Source organism: Mus caroli, unplaced genomic scaffold (assembly GCF_978045245.1).
Source record: "Mus caroli unplaced genomic scaffold, Mus_caroli_1 scaffold_3, whole genome shotgun sequence".
Lineage (NCBI taxonomy): Eukaryota > Metazoa > Chordata > Mammalia > Rodentia > Muridae > Mus > Mus caroli.
In genome coordinates, this window is record NW_028227258.1 from 73,190,334 (window position 1) to 73,209,272 (window position 18,939).

General features: G+C 42.8%; 1 protein-coding gene across 5 annotated transcripts in view; it reads right to left on the reverse strand.

Annotated features, from left to right (window-relative positions):
* The window catches only part of Gon4l (gon-4 like), a 148,973-nt gene that overhangs the window by 121,647 nt on the left and 8,387 nt on the right, over window positions 1-18,939 (reverse strand). For 3 of the 5 annotated variants that reach the window (XM_085835737.1, XM_085835739.1, XM_085835738.1), the window contains exons 4-10: window positions 18,764-18,838; window positions 18,599-18,649; window positions 17,996-18,046; window positions 17,230-17,328; window positions 15,989-16,108; window positions 15,438-15,608; window positions 10,634-10,826 (exon numbers count right to left, since the gene is read on the reverse strand). In XM_085835737.1, coding sequence (XP_085691863.1) covers window positions 10,634-10,826; window positions 15,438-15,608; window positions 15,989-16,108; window positions 17,230-17,328; window positions 17,996-18,046; window positions 18,599-18,649; window positions 18,764-18,838 — 760 coding nt within the window. Of the gene's footprint in view, window positions 1-10,633; window positions 10,827-15,437; window positions 15,609-15,988; window positions 16,109-17,229; window positions 17,329-17,995; window positions 18,047-18,598; window positions 18,650-18,763; window positions 18,839-18,939 lie in introns of those variants that run through there. The other 2 variants (XM_085835740.1, XM_085835748.1) reach the window with 2 other exon arrangements.

Genomic DNA, 18,939 nt, shown 5'->3' on the forward strand with positions numbered 1-18,939 from the left:
TTTTTTTTTTTAACCAACAGACTAAAAAATTAAAAACCTATATAGAAAAAGTTTCTGTCCGGGCATGGTGGCCCACACCTTTGATCCCAGAGCTCGGGAGGCAGAGGCAGGCGGATTTCTGAGTTGAGGCCAGCCTGGTCTACAGAGTGAGTTCCAGCCAGCCAAGACTACACAGAGAAAACCTGTCTCGAAAAACCAAAAAAGAGAAAAAGAAAAAGTTTCTGAACAAATTATTAAAGGCAGATTAAAACTTTGTCAGTCAACAGAATTTGATCCCACAGAGATTCTAGTCCCATAAATAAAGGCTCAAATTACAAAATTATGAATTATGATGAATGAGGATAACTGGCAAGGAGCTAGGGAGAAATTAACAATAAATACAGCAAAAAAAAAAAGACTTCAGTTTTTTAAAAGGACAGAATAAATTCTCCCATGAATATTAAAAAAAGAAAATCACTCATCTGCAAAGCTTTTACACCGTTACAACAATGCAGATGAATTAGGGAAGTCAGGTGAAGACGCAGGAGACAGAAGTAAAGTAGCTCAAGTCCCTGTTCTTCTGCTCAAAAGCCGGGATTACATGCAATTTTTAAGGTACTCTTAGATTTTTCTGAAGCTCTGAATATAATTAAATTCTCAATATGCAGAAGTTGTTTTACATATAGAAACTGCTGAACTTGTTCCTGATAACTCAGAATTAACCTTGTTATGTATGCAATTGCAACAGGCAATTAGAGGCAGAGAGTACCCATTGTATCTAACTCCTATTTGTTCTCACACTGGATTGCTACAACCACCTACACAATTGAAATAAATCAACTATCAACAGGAAATATATTAGAATCAAATTTTCAATGAAGCAAATCATGTTAATAGTAAAGGTCTGAAGAAGAGGTTTTCAGTGACATGGTGGCAAGCTAAGAAATCATTAAAACTTGTCCCAATTATTACCTGTAGAATCAAATCTCTTTACCTGCAGTTAGTAATCATAAAGGCAAACAGAGAACTGAAATTTGGCAAATGGATGTATTTCATTTAACAGAATTTGGAAGGCTAAAACTACGCATCATACTGATGCTTATTCAGGGTCTCAATAGTTAGCTGCCTTAAGGTCTGTATCGGCAGATTCTGCAATTACACATTTATTATAAACAATGGCTATTATGGGGGATCCTATCACAAATTAAAACTGATAACCTACCTGCTTATGTTTCTAATAAAATGAAACCATTTTTTTTACATGATACTACATAAAATCATACTACAGGTATTCCTCATAACCCTATAAGACAACCAATTGTGGAAAGATCTAATCATACATTAAAAGAGATGCTTTTAAAACAAAAAGGTGAAACAATAAGAACCCCCAAAGATAGATTGAACAATGCCTTATTAACTTTAAAAGTTTTAAAAGCTAATAAAACAGGAACAACAGCAACTGAAAGGCAGTGGATAACAGAAAAAAAAAATGCCTTATGGAAACAGGCAACCTCAGGAGGTAGGAGGTGGGGGGACCCTCCAGAATGTACCAGAGACCTTGGGAGTTGAGAAACTCCCAGGACTCAACGGGAGGGACCTTAGATGAAATATCCTACAGTGGGGAGAGGGAACGTGTAGAGCCCACCTCCAGCAGGTGGCATCAAGTGAGAAATACGGTTGCCATTCCACAGTCTAAACTCTGACCCATAATTGTTCCTGTCTGAAGAACTACAGGGATGGAAGTGGAGCCTGAGGAAAAGAAGGTCCAGCGACAGGCCCAAAGTGGGACCCAGCTCAAGGGAGGCCCCAAGGCCTGACACTATGACGGAGGCTAAGGAGTGCTCACAAAAAGAGGCCTATCAGGACTATCCTCTGAAAGACCCAACAAGCAGCTGAAAGAGTCAGATGCAGAGATTTGCACCCAACCAATGGACAGAAGCTGCTGACCCCTGTGGCTGAATTAGAGAAAAGCTAAAAGATGTTGACGAGGACTGGCGAGATGGCTCAATGGTTAAGAGTGCCGACAGCTCTTCCGAAGGTCCCGAGTTCAAATCCCAGCAACCACATGGTGGCTCAAAACCATCCATAACGAAATTTGATGCCCTCTTCTGAGGACAGCTACAGTGTACTTAACATATAATAAATAAATAAATATGCTGAGGAGGAGGGTGACCTTGTAGGAGGACCAGCAGTCTCAATTAACCTGGACCCCCCAAGAGCTCTTAGACACTGTTCCACCAACCAGGCAGTATACACCAGCTGGTATGAGGCCAACACATATATAGCAGAGGGCTGCTGGGTCTAGGTTCAGTCAGAGAAGATGCACCTAACCTAACTCTTGACATAAGTCAAGAGACTGGAAACCCCAGGGAGTTCAGAGGTCTGGTGGGGTGGAGGGGAACATCCTTGTGGAGTCAGGGGAATGGGGAGGAGGTATGGGATGGGGAACAGTGAGAAGGTAGATCAGGAAGAGAATAAAATAAAATTAAAAACAAAACAAAGGGGGCTGGTGAGATGGCTCAGTGGGTAAGAGCACCCCACTGCTCTTCCAAAGGTCCAGAGTTCAAATCCCAGCAACCACATGGTGGCTCACAACCATCCGTAACGAGATCTGGCGCCCTATTCTGGAGTGTCTGAAGACAGCTACAGTGTACTTACATATAATAAATAAATAAACCTTTAAAAAAAAAACAAAACAAAAAAACAAAACATGAGAATGGAAAGCCGGGAAGGCATTCTGATGGGGTAGAGGATATGCCTTTATTTCTCCAGGAGGAAAAACCCTGTGGGCTCCAGCAAAACTAATTAAAATCTGACGTGAGCAAGAGAAGAAGGCTTGGCTGCTGATGTGGATAGCATGGCTTTAAGAAAAAAAAAAAAAAAAAAAACCAAAGATTTTGAAGCAGACAGCTGATCACTCTCCATGGGACAGCTGAAGAAACTGGCTGACGGTGGGCAAACGATAGTTGACCATCTGGGAAACCTCGGGACACTACAACCTGCTTCTCGCCGTGCTGTCCGTGGCAATCGTACACATAATAGTCACAAATCATATTTATTGGGGCTTATATTTGTACTCCACCAACTGACATATTAGTAAATTGGGGAGACATGGGTATTTCTGTGGTATACAATGAATCTTCTTGGATACCTGGTCTTTATGACCATCATGGACCTGCTCAACCTGCAGAGGAGGGCAAAGAAATTATAAATTATACTGTGGAAAGTAAAGGAATTTTACTTGTATGGGTAATGGAATTCATTGTTTAAATTTAACTTCTCAAATTTGGTTATCTAGAATTGATCATAGTACTTCACAGAATTCTTATAGAAAAGTTCCTATTCTTTGTGCATGGATTTGAGGATTAATACCACTATTTCCGTAAATGTACCATCTTGCAAATTACAGATTACTAATAAAGACTCTGATTGGATACACTGACAGCAACATATAGGTAGGAAGGAATCCTCAGGTGCCAGTTAATAGCATCCGAGAAGAAGTCATTGCTTGGAGCCCTTATGGGTCCCCTTAAGTACTATACTCTTACTCAGAATTGAAATGGCAATTGTCCAATTCAAGTACAACTGTGGAGTTGCCTCTGATTCTAGATACTCTATTGAGTGGCATGGAGATGGAATGTCAGGCCCTCTATTACAATCTGGTAATTCTATCCAGGCTAATTTGCAGTAATTGGCAAGTGCCTTTCAGCACTTGAAGCAAGGAACAGAGAGTTAAACTTTTAATGATGACAGATTTCATTTGTCCTTTAATTTAGATCAAAGTCACACCTCTATGGCTTGTATGCCTTTGCCTTATCTGTTAATGTAAGGACCCATGCAATGGCACACTAATAATCCTAACATTACCTGTGCATGCTGTGCTCTTATGCCTGTATCAATGCTAGTATGTCTTTAGATGTCACTACTCAAAGTGGATACCAGTGAGGTTGTCAGGACCATATCAAGACTCACCCGTGATAATGCTACTACAGACCCTTGCTGAAAGAATATTGGAAAGATCTCAACAGATGGTGGGACTGGTAACTGCTGAGGTCCTGGGAACCATCACATTAATTGATACTGCTACCACATCTAGAGTTGCTCTTCATAAAGAAGTTCAAACTGCTGAATTTGCTAAAGACTGGAATACACATTCTCACAAAGTTTGGACTCAACAAAGACAGACAGAAAAATGTTTGGTGCAATAGACAAATTGACAGAAGCTGTAATACTCATCGGAGATCAATCAGAATTACTGCGAGAACAAATGAAATGTGACTGGAATGTCGTCACTTCTTATTGTGCTACATCTTTAAGATTCAAGGATGGCAAATATGATTGGGAAAAAGTTAAAATGCATTTGTTGGGTCATCCTAACTCTCTTATCAAATGATTTATGATTTGCAGCAAGAAATTATAGAAACATTTTCAAAGAAGCTGCCTGGAATAACAGGGAGAGACGTTACGGAACATCTTAAAGGTGGTGTAGCTTCACTTAATCCCATGAATCACTTTGATATGTTTCTTGCTTTTGTGATTTTTACAATTCCTGTGATGACTCTACTGGCTTTGAAATGTATGCTGATTTATTTGGATAAAACTGTCAGACAACTAGAAAGACAAAAGAGCATTTTTACTGTACAACTCCATAATCTCCAACAGAACTGTTATCCCTAACACTTAAAACAGAAAAGGGGAAGATGTCGTGATATGGATAGTAGTAAGCCTTTGTGCCTGGCTTTGAGAGAAATGTTTAGCAAAGCCTTTACTATGTGCAGGTCAATAGGAAGAAGCTGAGAAACTGTTCTGAGACTCTTTGAACCTTCAAGAAAAGTTTCTGTCTAAAGAACCTGCACATGGTGCTGCATAAGAACATGGGACTGCACTGCCCTTGCTCTTAAGCCACTCCTGACAAACCTGGAGTTCTTACTTCCAATTCTGGCTAGCCATGGTCAAAGGGACAAAGATCTGGGTGCGTCGTCTGTTCTCATGGGCAAGGGCAAGGGCAAGGGCAAGATAACCGTGGTATTTGGAACCTTTTTCAGCCCCAATTAACCTTGAATGATGTTGGACTAAAGTAACTGGAGTGAGCTACCTGGCTGTCAGTCTTTTCCAAGAAGACTAAACCACTCTGCTCCTTTGAGAAATGAAGGCTTAGCATCTCGGTGAGCTTCTCTCTGCTGAGGCACCTATGAGCCAACATCTGACCCTAGGTCCTCTGGAAAAGCAGCAGATGCTCTCAAATTCTGAGCCGTCTCTCCAGTTTCTGAACACAACCAAAAAATCTTCAAAGAGAGAGATTCACCTGCCCCTTCCCTTTAGAACCACCCAGCCGAATCTCTCTTTGGGGGCTGAACTTTCCTGGGCTAAACAAATTACTGCTTCAAGTGAAAAAATTACCTAAAATCAAGAGAAAAATTTATATATACATAAAAAAAAGTCTGTGATCAGGATCCTAATGATAGCCTGCAAAGGTAGCCCGTGGGAAAAGCATGTAGGCGATCAAGAGTCTACGACTCAGAATTTTCTGGCTAATCTACTCCTAGGTGGCCATGACCCGGGCAGATCATTCTGCTGAAAAGACAATTTCGAAGAGCAAAGGACAGAGATTAACTACTGAATTCCACTAACCAAATGACTCCAAAATCACTACTCACAGTCTCAAACAGCCCTTCCATCAGCCCATTCACTTCTTTTTCTGTAAAGAAGGAAAGGAGTTTGTTAGCAGAACTTAGGTCCATTCTGTAGTAAGAAAGAACTCTAAGGAGACAACAAATGCTGTTTCTACAAAGCATCTGACCAAGGCTCTATCCATCCACCATGCAGCAACTCAAAAACAGTTATGAAACATCAGCCATTTCTCAAGTCCTGCTCAAGATGCCTGAGACACGTGAAAGAACAAGATGGGAAGGAGTCTATTTCCATCAAGTTTAAAGTCTAGCAGGAAGACAAAGAAAATGTTCACTGATTTTATAATAAAAATGGAAGTATAATCCCAGGTCTCGGGAGGCTGATGTAAAACAGTTGTTCATAATTCACAACCATACTGGGCTGCTGCATTAGTCAGTAACAAACTCTGGCTGGCTACATAAATGACATTCTGACTCAAAAGCAAACAAGACGAACAGACATACACATAGAGAGCTATCTGATAAAGCAAGCTGACCCCTGCCTGACTCTCCATGTGGCAATCTCTTCTGCTTGCAGTGGGTCTTCTCTGTCCTATTGCTGTTCACTACAAAAGTCTTAACCCTGCTTCACTAGCTAAAACATCTCATCTTAAGTACTTCCCTAAGCCTTGCACAGGACAACCTCTTTCAACAGACTGGGAATCTCTAAGTGACCCACCTAATACCTACTGCTTTCTAAGCTCTTCTCTTTCTAGGCTCACTGCCTGCAAGACAAGGCCATGTCCAAATTCATTTTGGCATTCAAAGTATAATACGACCCTTGCCAAGTAGAAAATGACAAACATAGGGCCATACAGTGTACAAGCAAATAGCAGCTTTCTGCATATACAGCTAATTTAAACAACTACAGAAATGAACAAAGGAGACTTAATTGTCTTAATTTCAATTAGTCACAAACGTCTAAATCATCTAAATACTAAACAAAGACAAATGGAAAAGGCAATAAGAGACAAACATACTAGTGATTCTCACTGCTCGGTCAGTACGGAAATCCTCGGTGTCTGGTTCATCAAGATCTTCCAGGAAGTTATACTCTGGATCATCATCATCATCTGCCTCATCTAGGGGGAAATGTTTTAGATGGTTATTCCCAACTCTGACCTGGTTTTCTCACAGAAGGTCACACTGGGCTGGAATGAAAGGAATGAAGTTTATCAGGTCTGGGTGGGGGCTGGGTGGGTTCACAAGATCTGCAGTTGGCTTGAGAGCCTGAGAGAAATAGCCTTCTCCAAGTTTCAGTGTTGCAGCTCTTTCTGGGGGTAAAAAGGGCCATATAAACCTTTGGGAGAGAGCAGGGGTTTTCAGAGTGGCAGGATTATTGGCTGGGGCTGAGGTGCTGGGAATGCTTTGTTTACATATAGAGGAATTTCAGGTACTTGATGTGTGTGTGTGTGTGTGTTTGTGTGTGTGTGTGTGTATGTATGTATGTATGTATGTATTTCTTTCTCACTTTGGCTTTTTGAGATAGGATCTCACTGGGTAGCCCTAGATGAACTTAGGCTTACTATGTAGACCAGACGGCCCTTCTTTTTCTTCTGAAATTCAGGGATTATGGTCATGCACAATTGTACCACCATGCCCAGACCCCAACTCTGAACATGTACCTATAGAAAAACAAATGATAGAGGACGAAGAAGAAGAAGAGGAGGTAGAAGAAGAAGAAGAAGGAGAAGGAGAAGGAGAAGGAGAAGGAGAAGGAGAAGGAGAAGGAGAAGGAGAAGGAGAAGGAGAAGGAGAAGAAGAAGAAGAAGAAGAAGAAGAAGAAGAAGAAGAAGAAGAAGAAGAAGAAGAAGAAGAAGAAGAAGAAGACGACGACGACGAAAGGAGGAAGAGGAAAAGAGGAAAAGAGGAAAAGGAGGTATAGAAAAAAGGAGGAGGAGAAGGAGGAAGAAGAGGAGGAGGAGAAGGAAGAAGAGGAGGAAGAAGAGGAGGAGGAGGGGGAAGAAGAGAAGGAAGAGGAGGAAGAAGAGGAGGAGGAGGGGGAAGAAGAGAAGGAAGAGGAGGAAGAAGAGGAGGAGGGGGAAGAAGAGAAGGAAGAGGAGGAAGAAGAGGAGGAGGAGGGGGAAGAAGAGGAGGAAGAAGAGGAGAAAACAGCCAGAAATGGCAGGCCATGCCTTTAACTCCAGCACATGGGAAGCAGAGACAGAGGCCAGCCTGTTAGTATAAGGGGTTCCAGGCCACCAGGACTACATAGTGAAACCTTGTCTCAAAAAGACAAAAGGAAAGAGAATGTATGGATTATATGCTATTTAAAAAAAAAATCTAGTCAGGCTTGGTGGTGCACGCCTTTAATCCCAGCACTTGGGAGGCAGAGGCAGGCGGATTTCTGAGTTCCAGGACAGCCTGGTCTACAAAGTGAATTCCAAGACAGCCAGGGCTACACAGAGAAACCCTGTATCAAAAAACCAAAAAAAAAAAAATCTAAATTGTATGATTAAGTAAAAGAAGCAACTCAAACATACATAAAAATACATATAGTAAAATTCTTCTGTGGAAAAACATTCTTTTGTTTGTTTTAGACAAGGCTTCTCTATGGAGTCCTGGCTGTCCTGAAAGTTGCTCTATAGACCAGGCTGACCTCAAATTCAGAGATTCACCTGTCTCAACCTCCAGAATGCTAGAACTGAACATGTGTGCTGGCCTGGTAGAAAAACATTCTTATTTGAGATAACTATTGCTTAAATTAAATACACAGAGACTACCTGGAAAGAAATTAATAGCTAGACATGGTGGCACACACCATTAATCCCAGAACTTGGGAGGCAGACTCAGGCAGCAGCTCTCTGTGAGTTAAAAGCCAGCTTAGTCTACAGAACAAGGGGTCCAAGAGAGCTCACTGGATGATGCTTATATGCCATGGATGAAACCCAGAGTTCAATTCTCAACACTGCTTAAAACCAGATGTGGTCGTTTTAAGCCTCTAATATCTGAGACCCTGATTCAAATTAAATTCCAAAATTAAAAAAATGATTAAAAAGCAAAAAGCCTGGGCTGGCGAGATGGCTCAGCAGGTAAGAACATTGACTGCTCTTCCAAAGGTCCTAAGTTCAAATCCCAGCAACCACATGGTGGCTCACAACCACCCGAAATGAGACCTGATACCCTCTTCTGGTGTGTCTGAAGTCAGCTACAGTGTACTTACATATGATATTAATGAATAAATCTTTCTTAAAAAAAGCCTCCTTTGGTGGTGCACACCTTTAACCCAGAGCCTGGAAGACAAAGGCAGGCAGTTGTATGGAAGTTTGAGGTCAGCCTAGTCCATACAGCAAGTTCATGACAGCTAGGACTGCATTGGGGCTGGAGAGGTGGCTCAGCTAGAGTGTTGCTGCTCTTGCGGAAGACTGGCGTCCACTTCCCAGCACCCACATCAGAAAGCTCAGTCACCTCAGCTCCAGCAGCAGGGGATCTGATTCTGGGACACAGACACACATATAACTAGGAAGTGTAACAGAGGCCAGCTACATAGCTCTGCAGGTAAGGGTGCTTGCTGCCAAGGGAGACAGCCTGAGCTCAATCCTTAGGGCCTGAATGGTGGGAGAAACTAATTTCTGCAAGCTCATCTGTGATTTGTTTCTTTGTCTGTTTGTTTGTTTTTAGAGACAGGATGTCGCTGTGAATTCAAAGGCACCCAGGTCTACATAGCAAGTTCTCTAATACTCTTTGGGCTAGCCTAGAACTCACTCTGTAGACAGGATGGTCTTTAACTCACAGTGAGTTGTTGGACTTGCCTCTCATCTCAAGCCTTGGGATGAATAGTATGTGCCACTACACCAGCAACAGAATTCCAAGACCCCAGGCTGAACTTCCAGCCCAGTGCTTATTTGTTACTCTTTCTTTTCTTTTCTGGTTTATTTATTATTATGCATAAGTACACTGCAGCTGTATTCAGACACACCAGAAGAGGGAGTCAGATCTCATAACGGATGGTTGGGAGCCACCACCTGGTTGCTGGGATTTGAACTCAGTACCTTATCCACTGAGCCAGCCCCAGTTGTGGCTCTTTCAGAGGAAGCAGGTTTGATTCCCAGTACCCAAAAAGAGGCCATAAAGCACTCGAGCTCCAGAGGATGTACTTTCTTCTGGCAGCCACCAGAAGCAAGCTCCTGACTGGATGTAAAGCAGGAGAACTCAAAATCTATAGGTTCTGATGTCATTTCTAAGTGGAAAGCTCTATGGCGTATCACCTGCTCACAGAGAAATTAGCACCTCTTTCTACTGTATGAGAAATTGTACACGAGTGTCTGTGTGCGTGTCTGTGTATGTATGTGTGATTCAGAGTTCTCTCCCTCCCCCATGTGGATCCTAGGGATTACAATCAGATCATCAGCTTGGTGGCAGACTTCTTTTCTTTTTTTCTGGGGGGGGGTGGGGGGGGCGATATTTGAGAAAGGCTTTCTCTGTGTAGCCCTGGCTATCCTAGAATTCACTCTGTAGACCAGGCTAGTCTCAAACTCAGAAATCCATCTGCCTCTGCCTCCTGAGTGCTGGGATTAAAGGCGTGTGCCACCACATCCAGCGGTGGCAGACTTCTTATCCTGCTGAATCTACATACTGAAATCATTGAAATCCTCTATATTGATTCTGGTATGTAAACAAAAGAAAAATTTTAAAAAGCCTATCCTTTTTCTGCAGGATTCCTTTTTTGTTTTTATTTCTTTGCTCATTTGATTTTGGAGGCTAGGGATGGAACTCAGCTGGCTCCACAGTGCTAAGCACATGTTCTACCCCTGAGCTATATACAGCCCCTGCCTCCACAATACCTTTTGTTTGAGACAAGTATCATTATGTTCCCCAGCCTAGCCTCAAGACTTACAGCATCTTCCTCTTTCAACTTCCCAAATATCTGAAACAAATCTGAGCCACTAAACCTACACACAGACACACACACACACACAGACACACACACAGACACACACACACACAGTAGAACACAGTAGATAACTGCAAACAAAATCACTCACCCTCGTTCTCCACATCATCATTTATGAGGCCCCCGAGCCATTGCTTCCAGTCCTCATCATCAGCTGTGTTTGGGTCATACATGTCCGGAGTGATGTCTGGCGCCTGAAGCTCAGCCTCTAGCTGGCCCAGAGGAACATCTTTCAGTGGCATCTTAGAACGTGTTCGGAACGCAATGAGACTATCCTCCATGGGCTGGGCGTGTAGAAGGAAAAGGCATTCAGGATGTGAAAATAATGCTTCTAAATTCTCCACACTGCACCCTCTGCAATGCATCCTATTAGTATATCTCTCCTCAAAACTGTGTAGGTTTACTGTCTTCCTAGCTAGGAATGGTGGTGTACGCCTTTGATCCCAGCGCTTGGGAGGCAGATCTCTGTGACTTCCAGGCCAGACAGGTCTGTATAGTGAGAGTGTTTTGTTTCCATAAACAAAAAAGGCATGACAATGTGGGTTCACTTTCTTGTGAATCTCCTTTTTATTTCCTGTAGGTTTCAGTTCTCTGAATTTTTTTCTTTTTATTAAATATTTAATAAAAATCATAAAATCATAAAAGCAGTCTTTCACTACCACAAATTATGCATTGGAGTTTGCTGAGTTTGGAGAAATCACAGGGTCAGCACATCCCAAGTGCAATGGGTAAGTAAGCCTTGCCCCGGGAAAACCCCCTTCCTAATCAAGGCACCTCTCCTCCTGTAAGTATGCTATTTTTTTTCAAATTTATTTTTTATTTCGCATGTGTGTGTGTGTGTGTGTTGCCTGCATGTGCACCACACGTGTTCAATACACAAAAAAGAGGAAGTTAGACCTCCTAGAAATGAAGTTACATATGGTTGTAAGCAATAGTGGTGCTGGGAACCAAACCGGTCCTCTACAAGAGCAGACAGTGCTCTTTGGACTCCTGAGCCATCTCTCCAACCCAGTCATCAGTTATTAAATATACATTTTCAACAACATTTCTACGTGCTTTGAGGGATATAATTTATGTAACATAAAATCCATACTTTTAAAGGGTATAATTGAGTGGACTTTAATATACTCACAAAATGATATAATCAATTCTGAAACACCTTCAATATTCTCAAAAGAAATCCCATACTCACAGTAGTCACTCCTTTCTAGCTCCTTCCAACTCTGACTAACCTCTAATCTAGCTCCTGTCTCTTTGTCACCTACTTACTGGAGGATTTATGTACGGGAATTATACAATGTACACTTAGCCTGCTGCAGAGTGCTTGCACTTTACATTGAGTTCAAAGGTCATCCCACCTGTCCAGGGCCCAGGAGTGCTGCACCTTACCATACCATATTTTGTCTACTCATTTACCAGATCCTAGACAGAGAGGACATCTCTGATAGGACTACTATTGGCTGGAGGGATAGCTCAGCTCTTAAAGGCTAGGCTCACAACCAAAAATCTAAGAATTCTATTGCTTGACTGGTAGTGGTAGTGCAAAAGGCAGGCAGAACTCTGTGGGTTTGAGGCCAGCCTCACCTACAGAATGAGCACCAACACAGCCAAGGCTACACAGAGAAACCCTGTCATTAAAGAAAAAGGAAAAAAAAAAAAAAAGACTTCTGTTGCTATAAACATTTGTGTGAAACTTTTGATTTCTGCTTTGTTTCCATTTGTTTTGTGGTGGGGGTGGGGGTGGGGGTGGGGGCATCTTGACTTTTAGCCCAGGCGAGTCTTGAATAGGTTATTGCCCTGCTGAAATTCTAAGACACTTTATTTTTTCCTATTTAGGGTGACAGCCTGCAAATCCCAATGCTCTTTCTGTTCCCATTCTTGCAGTGCTGGGGTTACAGACACACTAAACCAAGCCAGACTGGTCAGAGGGACGAGGGTGCTTGCTAGGCTCCGATTTCAGGTTCTCATGGCCGTGCAAAAAGCTCTCTTAACTACTGAGCGGTCTCTCCAACCTTCATACAAATTTTCACATTTTTCTATCTTTTTGAAGACTGGCATTGGACTTTGGATTGGATTGTGTGTAATGTGCACACTGCACTGGTAAGATGTTCCTCTCCCGACATTAATCCTTCCAGTCTAAGGGAGTCATCTTGTGCTTTCCTTAATTTGTTTCTCCATGCCTTAAAGTTCTCACTGCACAGGCACTTCCTCAGTGAGGTTTATCCAAGCCCATATCACCCAGGCAATTATGATTAGAATTCCTTCTGATCTCTTACTCAGCATGCTAATCACTGGTACAAACAGAGGGATCTGCTCTCTATATGCCAGTTGTGTATGCTAGTCTGGGGAGATGGCTCACAAAGGCACTTGCTTCATAAGCCTGAGGACCAGAGTTCCAGCTCCAGTACAAAAAGAAAGGGAGGGATGGTCAGAGAGACAGTTCTGTGGGTGAAAACGCCCTGGCTTGGTTCATAGCCACAGCGCCTCACAACTGCCTGGGACTCCAGTTTCAGGAGAACCAATGGCCTCTAAGAACAAAGAAAAGAAAGGTGAGTATGGTGGCAAGGTCTTGGTGAGTTCCTGACCAGAGAATGGTGCCATCTCAATCAATCAATCAATCAATCAATCAACCAATCAGCAATGAATAGAGAGAGAGAGAGAGACAGACAGACAGACAGAATATGCTTGTTAGGTTTAAGGGTATTTAGATGACGTCTTTGATGTCTCTTAAGTACAGTGTATCAAATGTAAATTTTTCTTTTGTATCTCTTTAATTTCTTTATCCTCCATTACTACTCTAGCTAAAACTTCACGCACTGTATTGAACAAGGGTGAAAGAGTGGACACCTTGTGTTGTTCCTTACCCTACTGGAATACACTGAGTCTTCTCCATTCACCATGATGCGGGGGAAAGGTCTGCTCATGCAGGCTATGATGCTGACACGTGCTCCCTTCATTGCTGTTCTCATTACGAGTTAAGCTTTTTTCAAAGATCTTTTTCACATCTACTGATATGAGCATGTGCTTTCTATCTTTAAGTGCATTTAGAACATACATTAAATGTATTGATTTGTGCATGACGAATCATCCCCGCACTTCTGAAATGGTTCTAACATGATCTCACTATATCTTTGGTCTAGAACTCACTATCTAGAGCACCCAAAGAGATCCACCTGCCTCTATCCTGCCTCAAGAAGAGGCCATTACTTTTTCGTTATTATACATCCCCCTTAAGAGGACAGACTCCATGGGCAGTGCTCACCACCATCAGCATCCTTCACTTGGTTTGGAGTCAGAGTCTCCTGAGCCCAGGCTGGGCTCCCCTTGTTACCTAGCACCTACCTCCCTAAGCAGATGTCGGGCATTGCTATTGCTACTACAGTGTTAAGGATTTTAGGAATTGTTTGGTTTTTAGTTTTTGTGACCCAGGGTTTTACCACATAGTCTTGGCTAGCCTGGAATTCACTATACAGGCTAGGCCGGCCTCAAACACACAAAGATCTACCTGCTTTTGCCTTTCCAGTACTAGGATTAAAGGCACGTGCCACCATGCCCAGCAAGGATTTTTCAAATCTATTACTCTGGGGGTTGGGTGGAGGGGCCTATGTGTGTCTGTCACACAGATGTGTGAGGAGCAGGAAGACTCTAGGGAACTAAATCAGATTGTCAGGCTTTGTTACCAAATAACTGTCACTTGGTGAACCTTTCTGTTAGCCTTCAATTGATTTACTTTTATGTTATAAATATACTTATTTTCGCCTGAACGAAATACACCATTTGTATGCGTTAATCTACAAAGAACAAAAGAGGGCGAGTGATCCCCGAATTGGGAGTTGTAGGCAGTTGTGAGCTAAATGTGGCTGAGTCCTTTGGAAGAGCAGCCAGTGATTCTGTTTATTTGGGTGGGGGGTTGTTTTGTTTTCTTCTGTTTGTTGCTCTGAGACAGGGTTCCCTGGCTGTCCTGGAACTCACTCCATAGATCAGGCTGGCCTTGAACTCAGACCTAAAGGAGTGCGCTACACCAATCTTGACATCAGTGTTCTTAATTACTGAGCCATCTCTTAGCTCCAGAATTTTATGTTCTTTAAACTGATTGTAGTTTGAAGCCTCTGATCAAAAATGCAGCTTGTAAATATTTTCAAATATTCTAGGTTTGTCTTCACGTTACCTTTCTTTTTTTTTAATTTTGTTTTTAGTGCTAGGATGAAAGGCATCTACCACTATGCACAGCTTATCTTGCTAATTTTAAATACTGTCCCACTGTTTATTCCTTTCTTTTTTTTTTTTTTTTTTGGTTTTTTGAGACAGGGTTTCTCTGTGTAGCCCTGGCTGTCCTGGCACTCACTTTGTAGACCAGGCTGGCCTGGAACTCAGAAATCCGCCTGCCTCTGCCTCCCGAGTGCTGGGATTAAAGGTGTGCGCCACCACGCCCGGCTATTGTTTATTCCTTTCTTAAAACCTGTCATTCTCAGTTGGGCATGGAGGTGTGTACCATTTATCCCAGCATTCTAGGGAGCTATGTTTAAGGCCAACCGGTCTACCTATCAAGTTCCAAGACTTCCTTCAAGGACTACCTGCTATGACCCTGTCTTTAAAAACAGAAAGTAAGAAAAAAAAAGCCAGGCTGGGTGTCTTTAATCCCAGCACTTGGGAGACAGAGGCAGGTGATCTCTCAAAAAACAAAGTAATAATTAATAATAATAACAACAACAATAAGAAAAGTACTGCGTTTTTACCTGAAAAAGCAGCAGCACGAAGGCTGAGAATCAAAGACAAACAGTAACGGGACACCCACTGAAGAAGAAACTGTCATCCCCGTCAGCCCCACCACCTTATCTGAGCAGAAAGCAAATAACGGTAAATTATTCTCTCGGCAACTCCCTGGCGATGCGTACCTGGAAAGAGTCCATGCAGACAGGACTAGAGGCCAGCTCCTCATCCACCGCATCTAGCTTCTCCATGAAAGCACTGTCTCTGCTCTGCTTTGGTTTGGGAGGAGGTGGAGGCCCCATGGGCACGACCTCAGCACTGATGTGCCTGAGGGCGGGGGTGGCGGCTTTTTCAACCTGATTAAAAAAGGACACTGTGTTAGGAAGAGAGGAGGGAGAGGGAAAGGCGGGTCTTCCACATGCACTTAACGGGGCCATTTTCCTCTTTTCTAGATGCAGACAGATGAATGGCAACTTCAACACACAGATCGAAGTAGCTATCCTCTTATTTCCAATGAAGCAAACAGAACCCGACTTGGCTTTAAAGATAGCATGTAAAACGTGAGAACTCAGAAAACCTCTCTGCCAGGACTGGGTCTCAGTCGTCTCTTAACTGCTCATTCCCTTGAGGAACTCTGAAAAAATGACAACCCAAAATTCCACTGATAGATCAGCTACTTATAAAAAGCAGCCAGTGCTCATCTAGTTTGTAAAGTCTCTCGTCTGATGCTGGTTACCTCGGACAACATGCCACTCTCCTCATCTGTCTCGGCCACTTCAGAAGACAGCCGCAGTCTGGATCTCTTCACTCCCCGTGGAGACGAAGCAGTGCTTTCAACATCACTTTCCAATAAGCTCTAAAACAAACCCAGGGCGCTCTCATGTGTGTGCCCCAACCTCCGACCAAAGCACGAAATGTCACAACAGAATAAAGCACAAAATAGCAGTCATTTGGGGTTTGGGTTGGTAGGAGGGCACAGCAGAAGACTAGAAGAATGCAACCAAGCCTGGCAACCTGACTCCAACTCCCACCATCCACAGGGGAGAAGGGAAGAATCTACTCCTATCAGAATGTCCTCTAATCTCTACCACCAAACTGTGGCACACGCACACAAACAAACAAACAACCCCACATGCAGGTATATACATGCATATATACACACACACACGTATATAATATGTGTCATAGAAAGAATATGTCATGCATATAATAACTGTATATGTCACAGAAAAAAATGAATTTTCAATGACTTAATAGCCTAGAGATGGAAAGATGGCAGGAATCAAATCTTTCACCTCATCTCATTATAAACTGTTAAAGGGTAAGGCATTAACAAAAAAACAAACATAAAGAAGAAGAAAACCTTTTTTATAAAAGGCCAACCATGGTGGCTCACACCTTTAATTCCAGCACTCAGGAGGCAGAGGCAGGAGGATCTCTATGACTTTGAGGATAGCTTGATATACCTAGGGAACTCTAGGCTAGCCACAGCTACATAATGAGACCCTTTCTCAAAAATAAAATAATTAATGACAACAACAATAAAGCTCATGAACAGGAAAACTCACACCGCAGTACATAAAGGTCTCTATCAGGGGATACATGAGGTCACACCAGGTGATAGGTATAGAGCTGATGGAACCATAAAGAAACAGTAGCTACTATCAAGACTTCAGGGTTGGGGTACAACTTGTCTGTTGGTTTCTCAAACAGGGCTTAAAACATATTGTTAGCCAAGGATAAAGTTGAATGCCTGACCCTCCCACCTGCACTTCCCAGGTACTTTGTGTTATATGTTATACTTCATAATTAAATTTAGGGAGTTTGAAGAACACAATAACACCTCACAGCAAAGCAATTTCTAGGAGAAGCAGGCCTCAATCATCTCTCTAGAATGGGTGACAACACTAATTCCCCAAGTCAGCCCTTCCTATGAAGCCCAGCTTCACTCTCTACTAACAATGAGCACCCGCTGACCTCTTCAGCTGTCTCATCCTCCTCTTCCTCATCTGGCGAATACTCTTCATCGGAGGAGTCATCTTCTTCAAGGGGAATATCCACAAACTGGGGAGGCTGCTTTAATAGAAACACGCACACAAAAGTGGGGGTGGGGTTACAGAAAGACTGCTCAGCAGCCAAAGGCACAGCCCAGCGACCTGAGTTCACCCCTCAGGACCAGCATAGCAGAAGGAGAGAAGTAATTCCCACAACTGTCTGTCCTCTAACCTGCACAAGCCATGGCAGGCGCTCCCTACACTCACACACACGTGAATACATAGATATAAAGTAACGAAGACAAGAAATGGAATAGGGTGGGAGACTAGAAAGCTCGGGGCAGAATGCATGTTCCCTATGCATAAGGCTCTGGCTTCTAGCAGCAACAGCAGCAGCCAGATGGAAAAAAGAAAGAGGAGGGAGAGAAGAAGAGAGGGAGGGAGGGAGGAAGGAAGGGAGGGAGGGAAGTAGGGAGAGGAAGCACAGATCACACAAATATGGAAAATAAAGTGAAGATATTAGGGAGAAAATAATTCTATGAGTGTAATGTACAGCCATATCAAACAACACAGGGAGTATTTGTACAATTCCACAAGGTATGAGGTTAGGTGTAACAAAATGGAAAAACCCAAGCCTGTAAATAAAAGAAGACAGGTCTACAAGATAGTGAATACAGAAGAAATAGTTAGATTTCAAAACTGATGAAGTATTTTGGAAAAAGAGTAACAATGACTGCTTCTAAGTTTACCTTAATTTCACTGGCTTTCTTAATTGGTGAAATATTCCAAGTTGGAATTACCTAATAAAAAGAATGCACGTAATAACATGAAGCTGTTTTCCTTTTACTAATAATCAGAAAGAGCCATCTGCTTAGTAAGTAGCTAGAGTGGGCTATAAGTGTTGACTGTCACTAAGCACAGTATACTAAAATATCTGCAGGATGTATAATCCCAGCACTTGCAGGGCTCAGAGGAAGAATGTCAAAAGCTCAGAAGAGCCTGGGCTACTCAGTAAGATCCCGGTCAGCCTGGGTCGTAACATGTGACCTGCCTCAAGCAACCCACCACCACACCACCAAAGCTTCACAGCTGGCAGAAGGGAGCACTACCCAAGGATGAAGCCCGGGCGCCCTTGACCCATGCCAGGGTACCACAGGAAAAACTGGGCAGGGCTCTCACACTCAGAATTCCATGTATATTAGGCAAGCTCACACTGAGCTAAGAGTCCCAGCCTACACAGAATTCTATCAAGAGGCAAACCCAGGCCACAGTCGTTCATGACTTCTTTCTCTGTGAATAACCTGGAACGAGATTCTACTTCCCAAGATAAAGAGAAACTCCAGAACACGTACCACTCCTTTCTCCACTACTTCCTTCAGTTTAGAGCAGGTCATCTTAGGCTCCTAAGAAGGGACATACAATTATGATGTCATTTTTCAAGTCTGAGATGTGTCAAGTTGTTTACAAACGCCTACATGGCCTCCCACACTTGGAAAGCCTGACAAGAAGCTACTCACAAACAGCGGCATGTCTTTTGTCTCACTGATGGCTGCCTTCATCATAGCCACAACATGTTCATTTGTGATTACTTCCTGGGGGGAGGGAGAGGAAATCCCACGTTAGGCCAAAGCCTTTGCCATCAGGACTATAGTCAACTGTACATAACTCTGCAGCTAAAATTGTGGAGGATAAA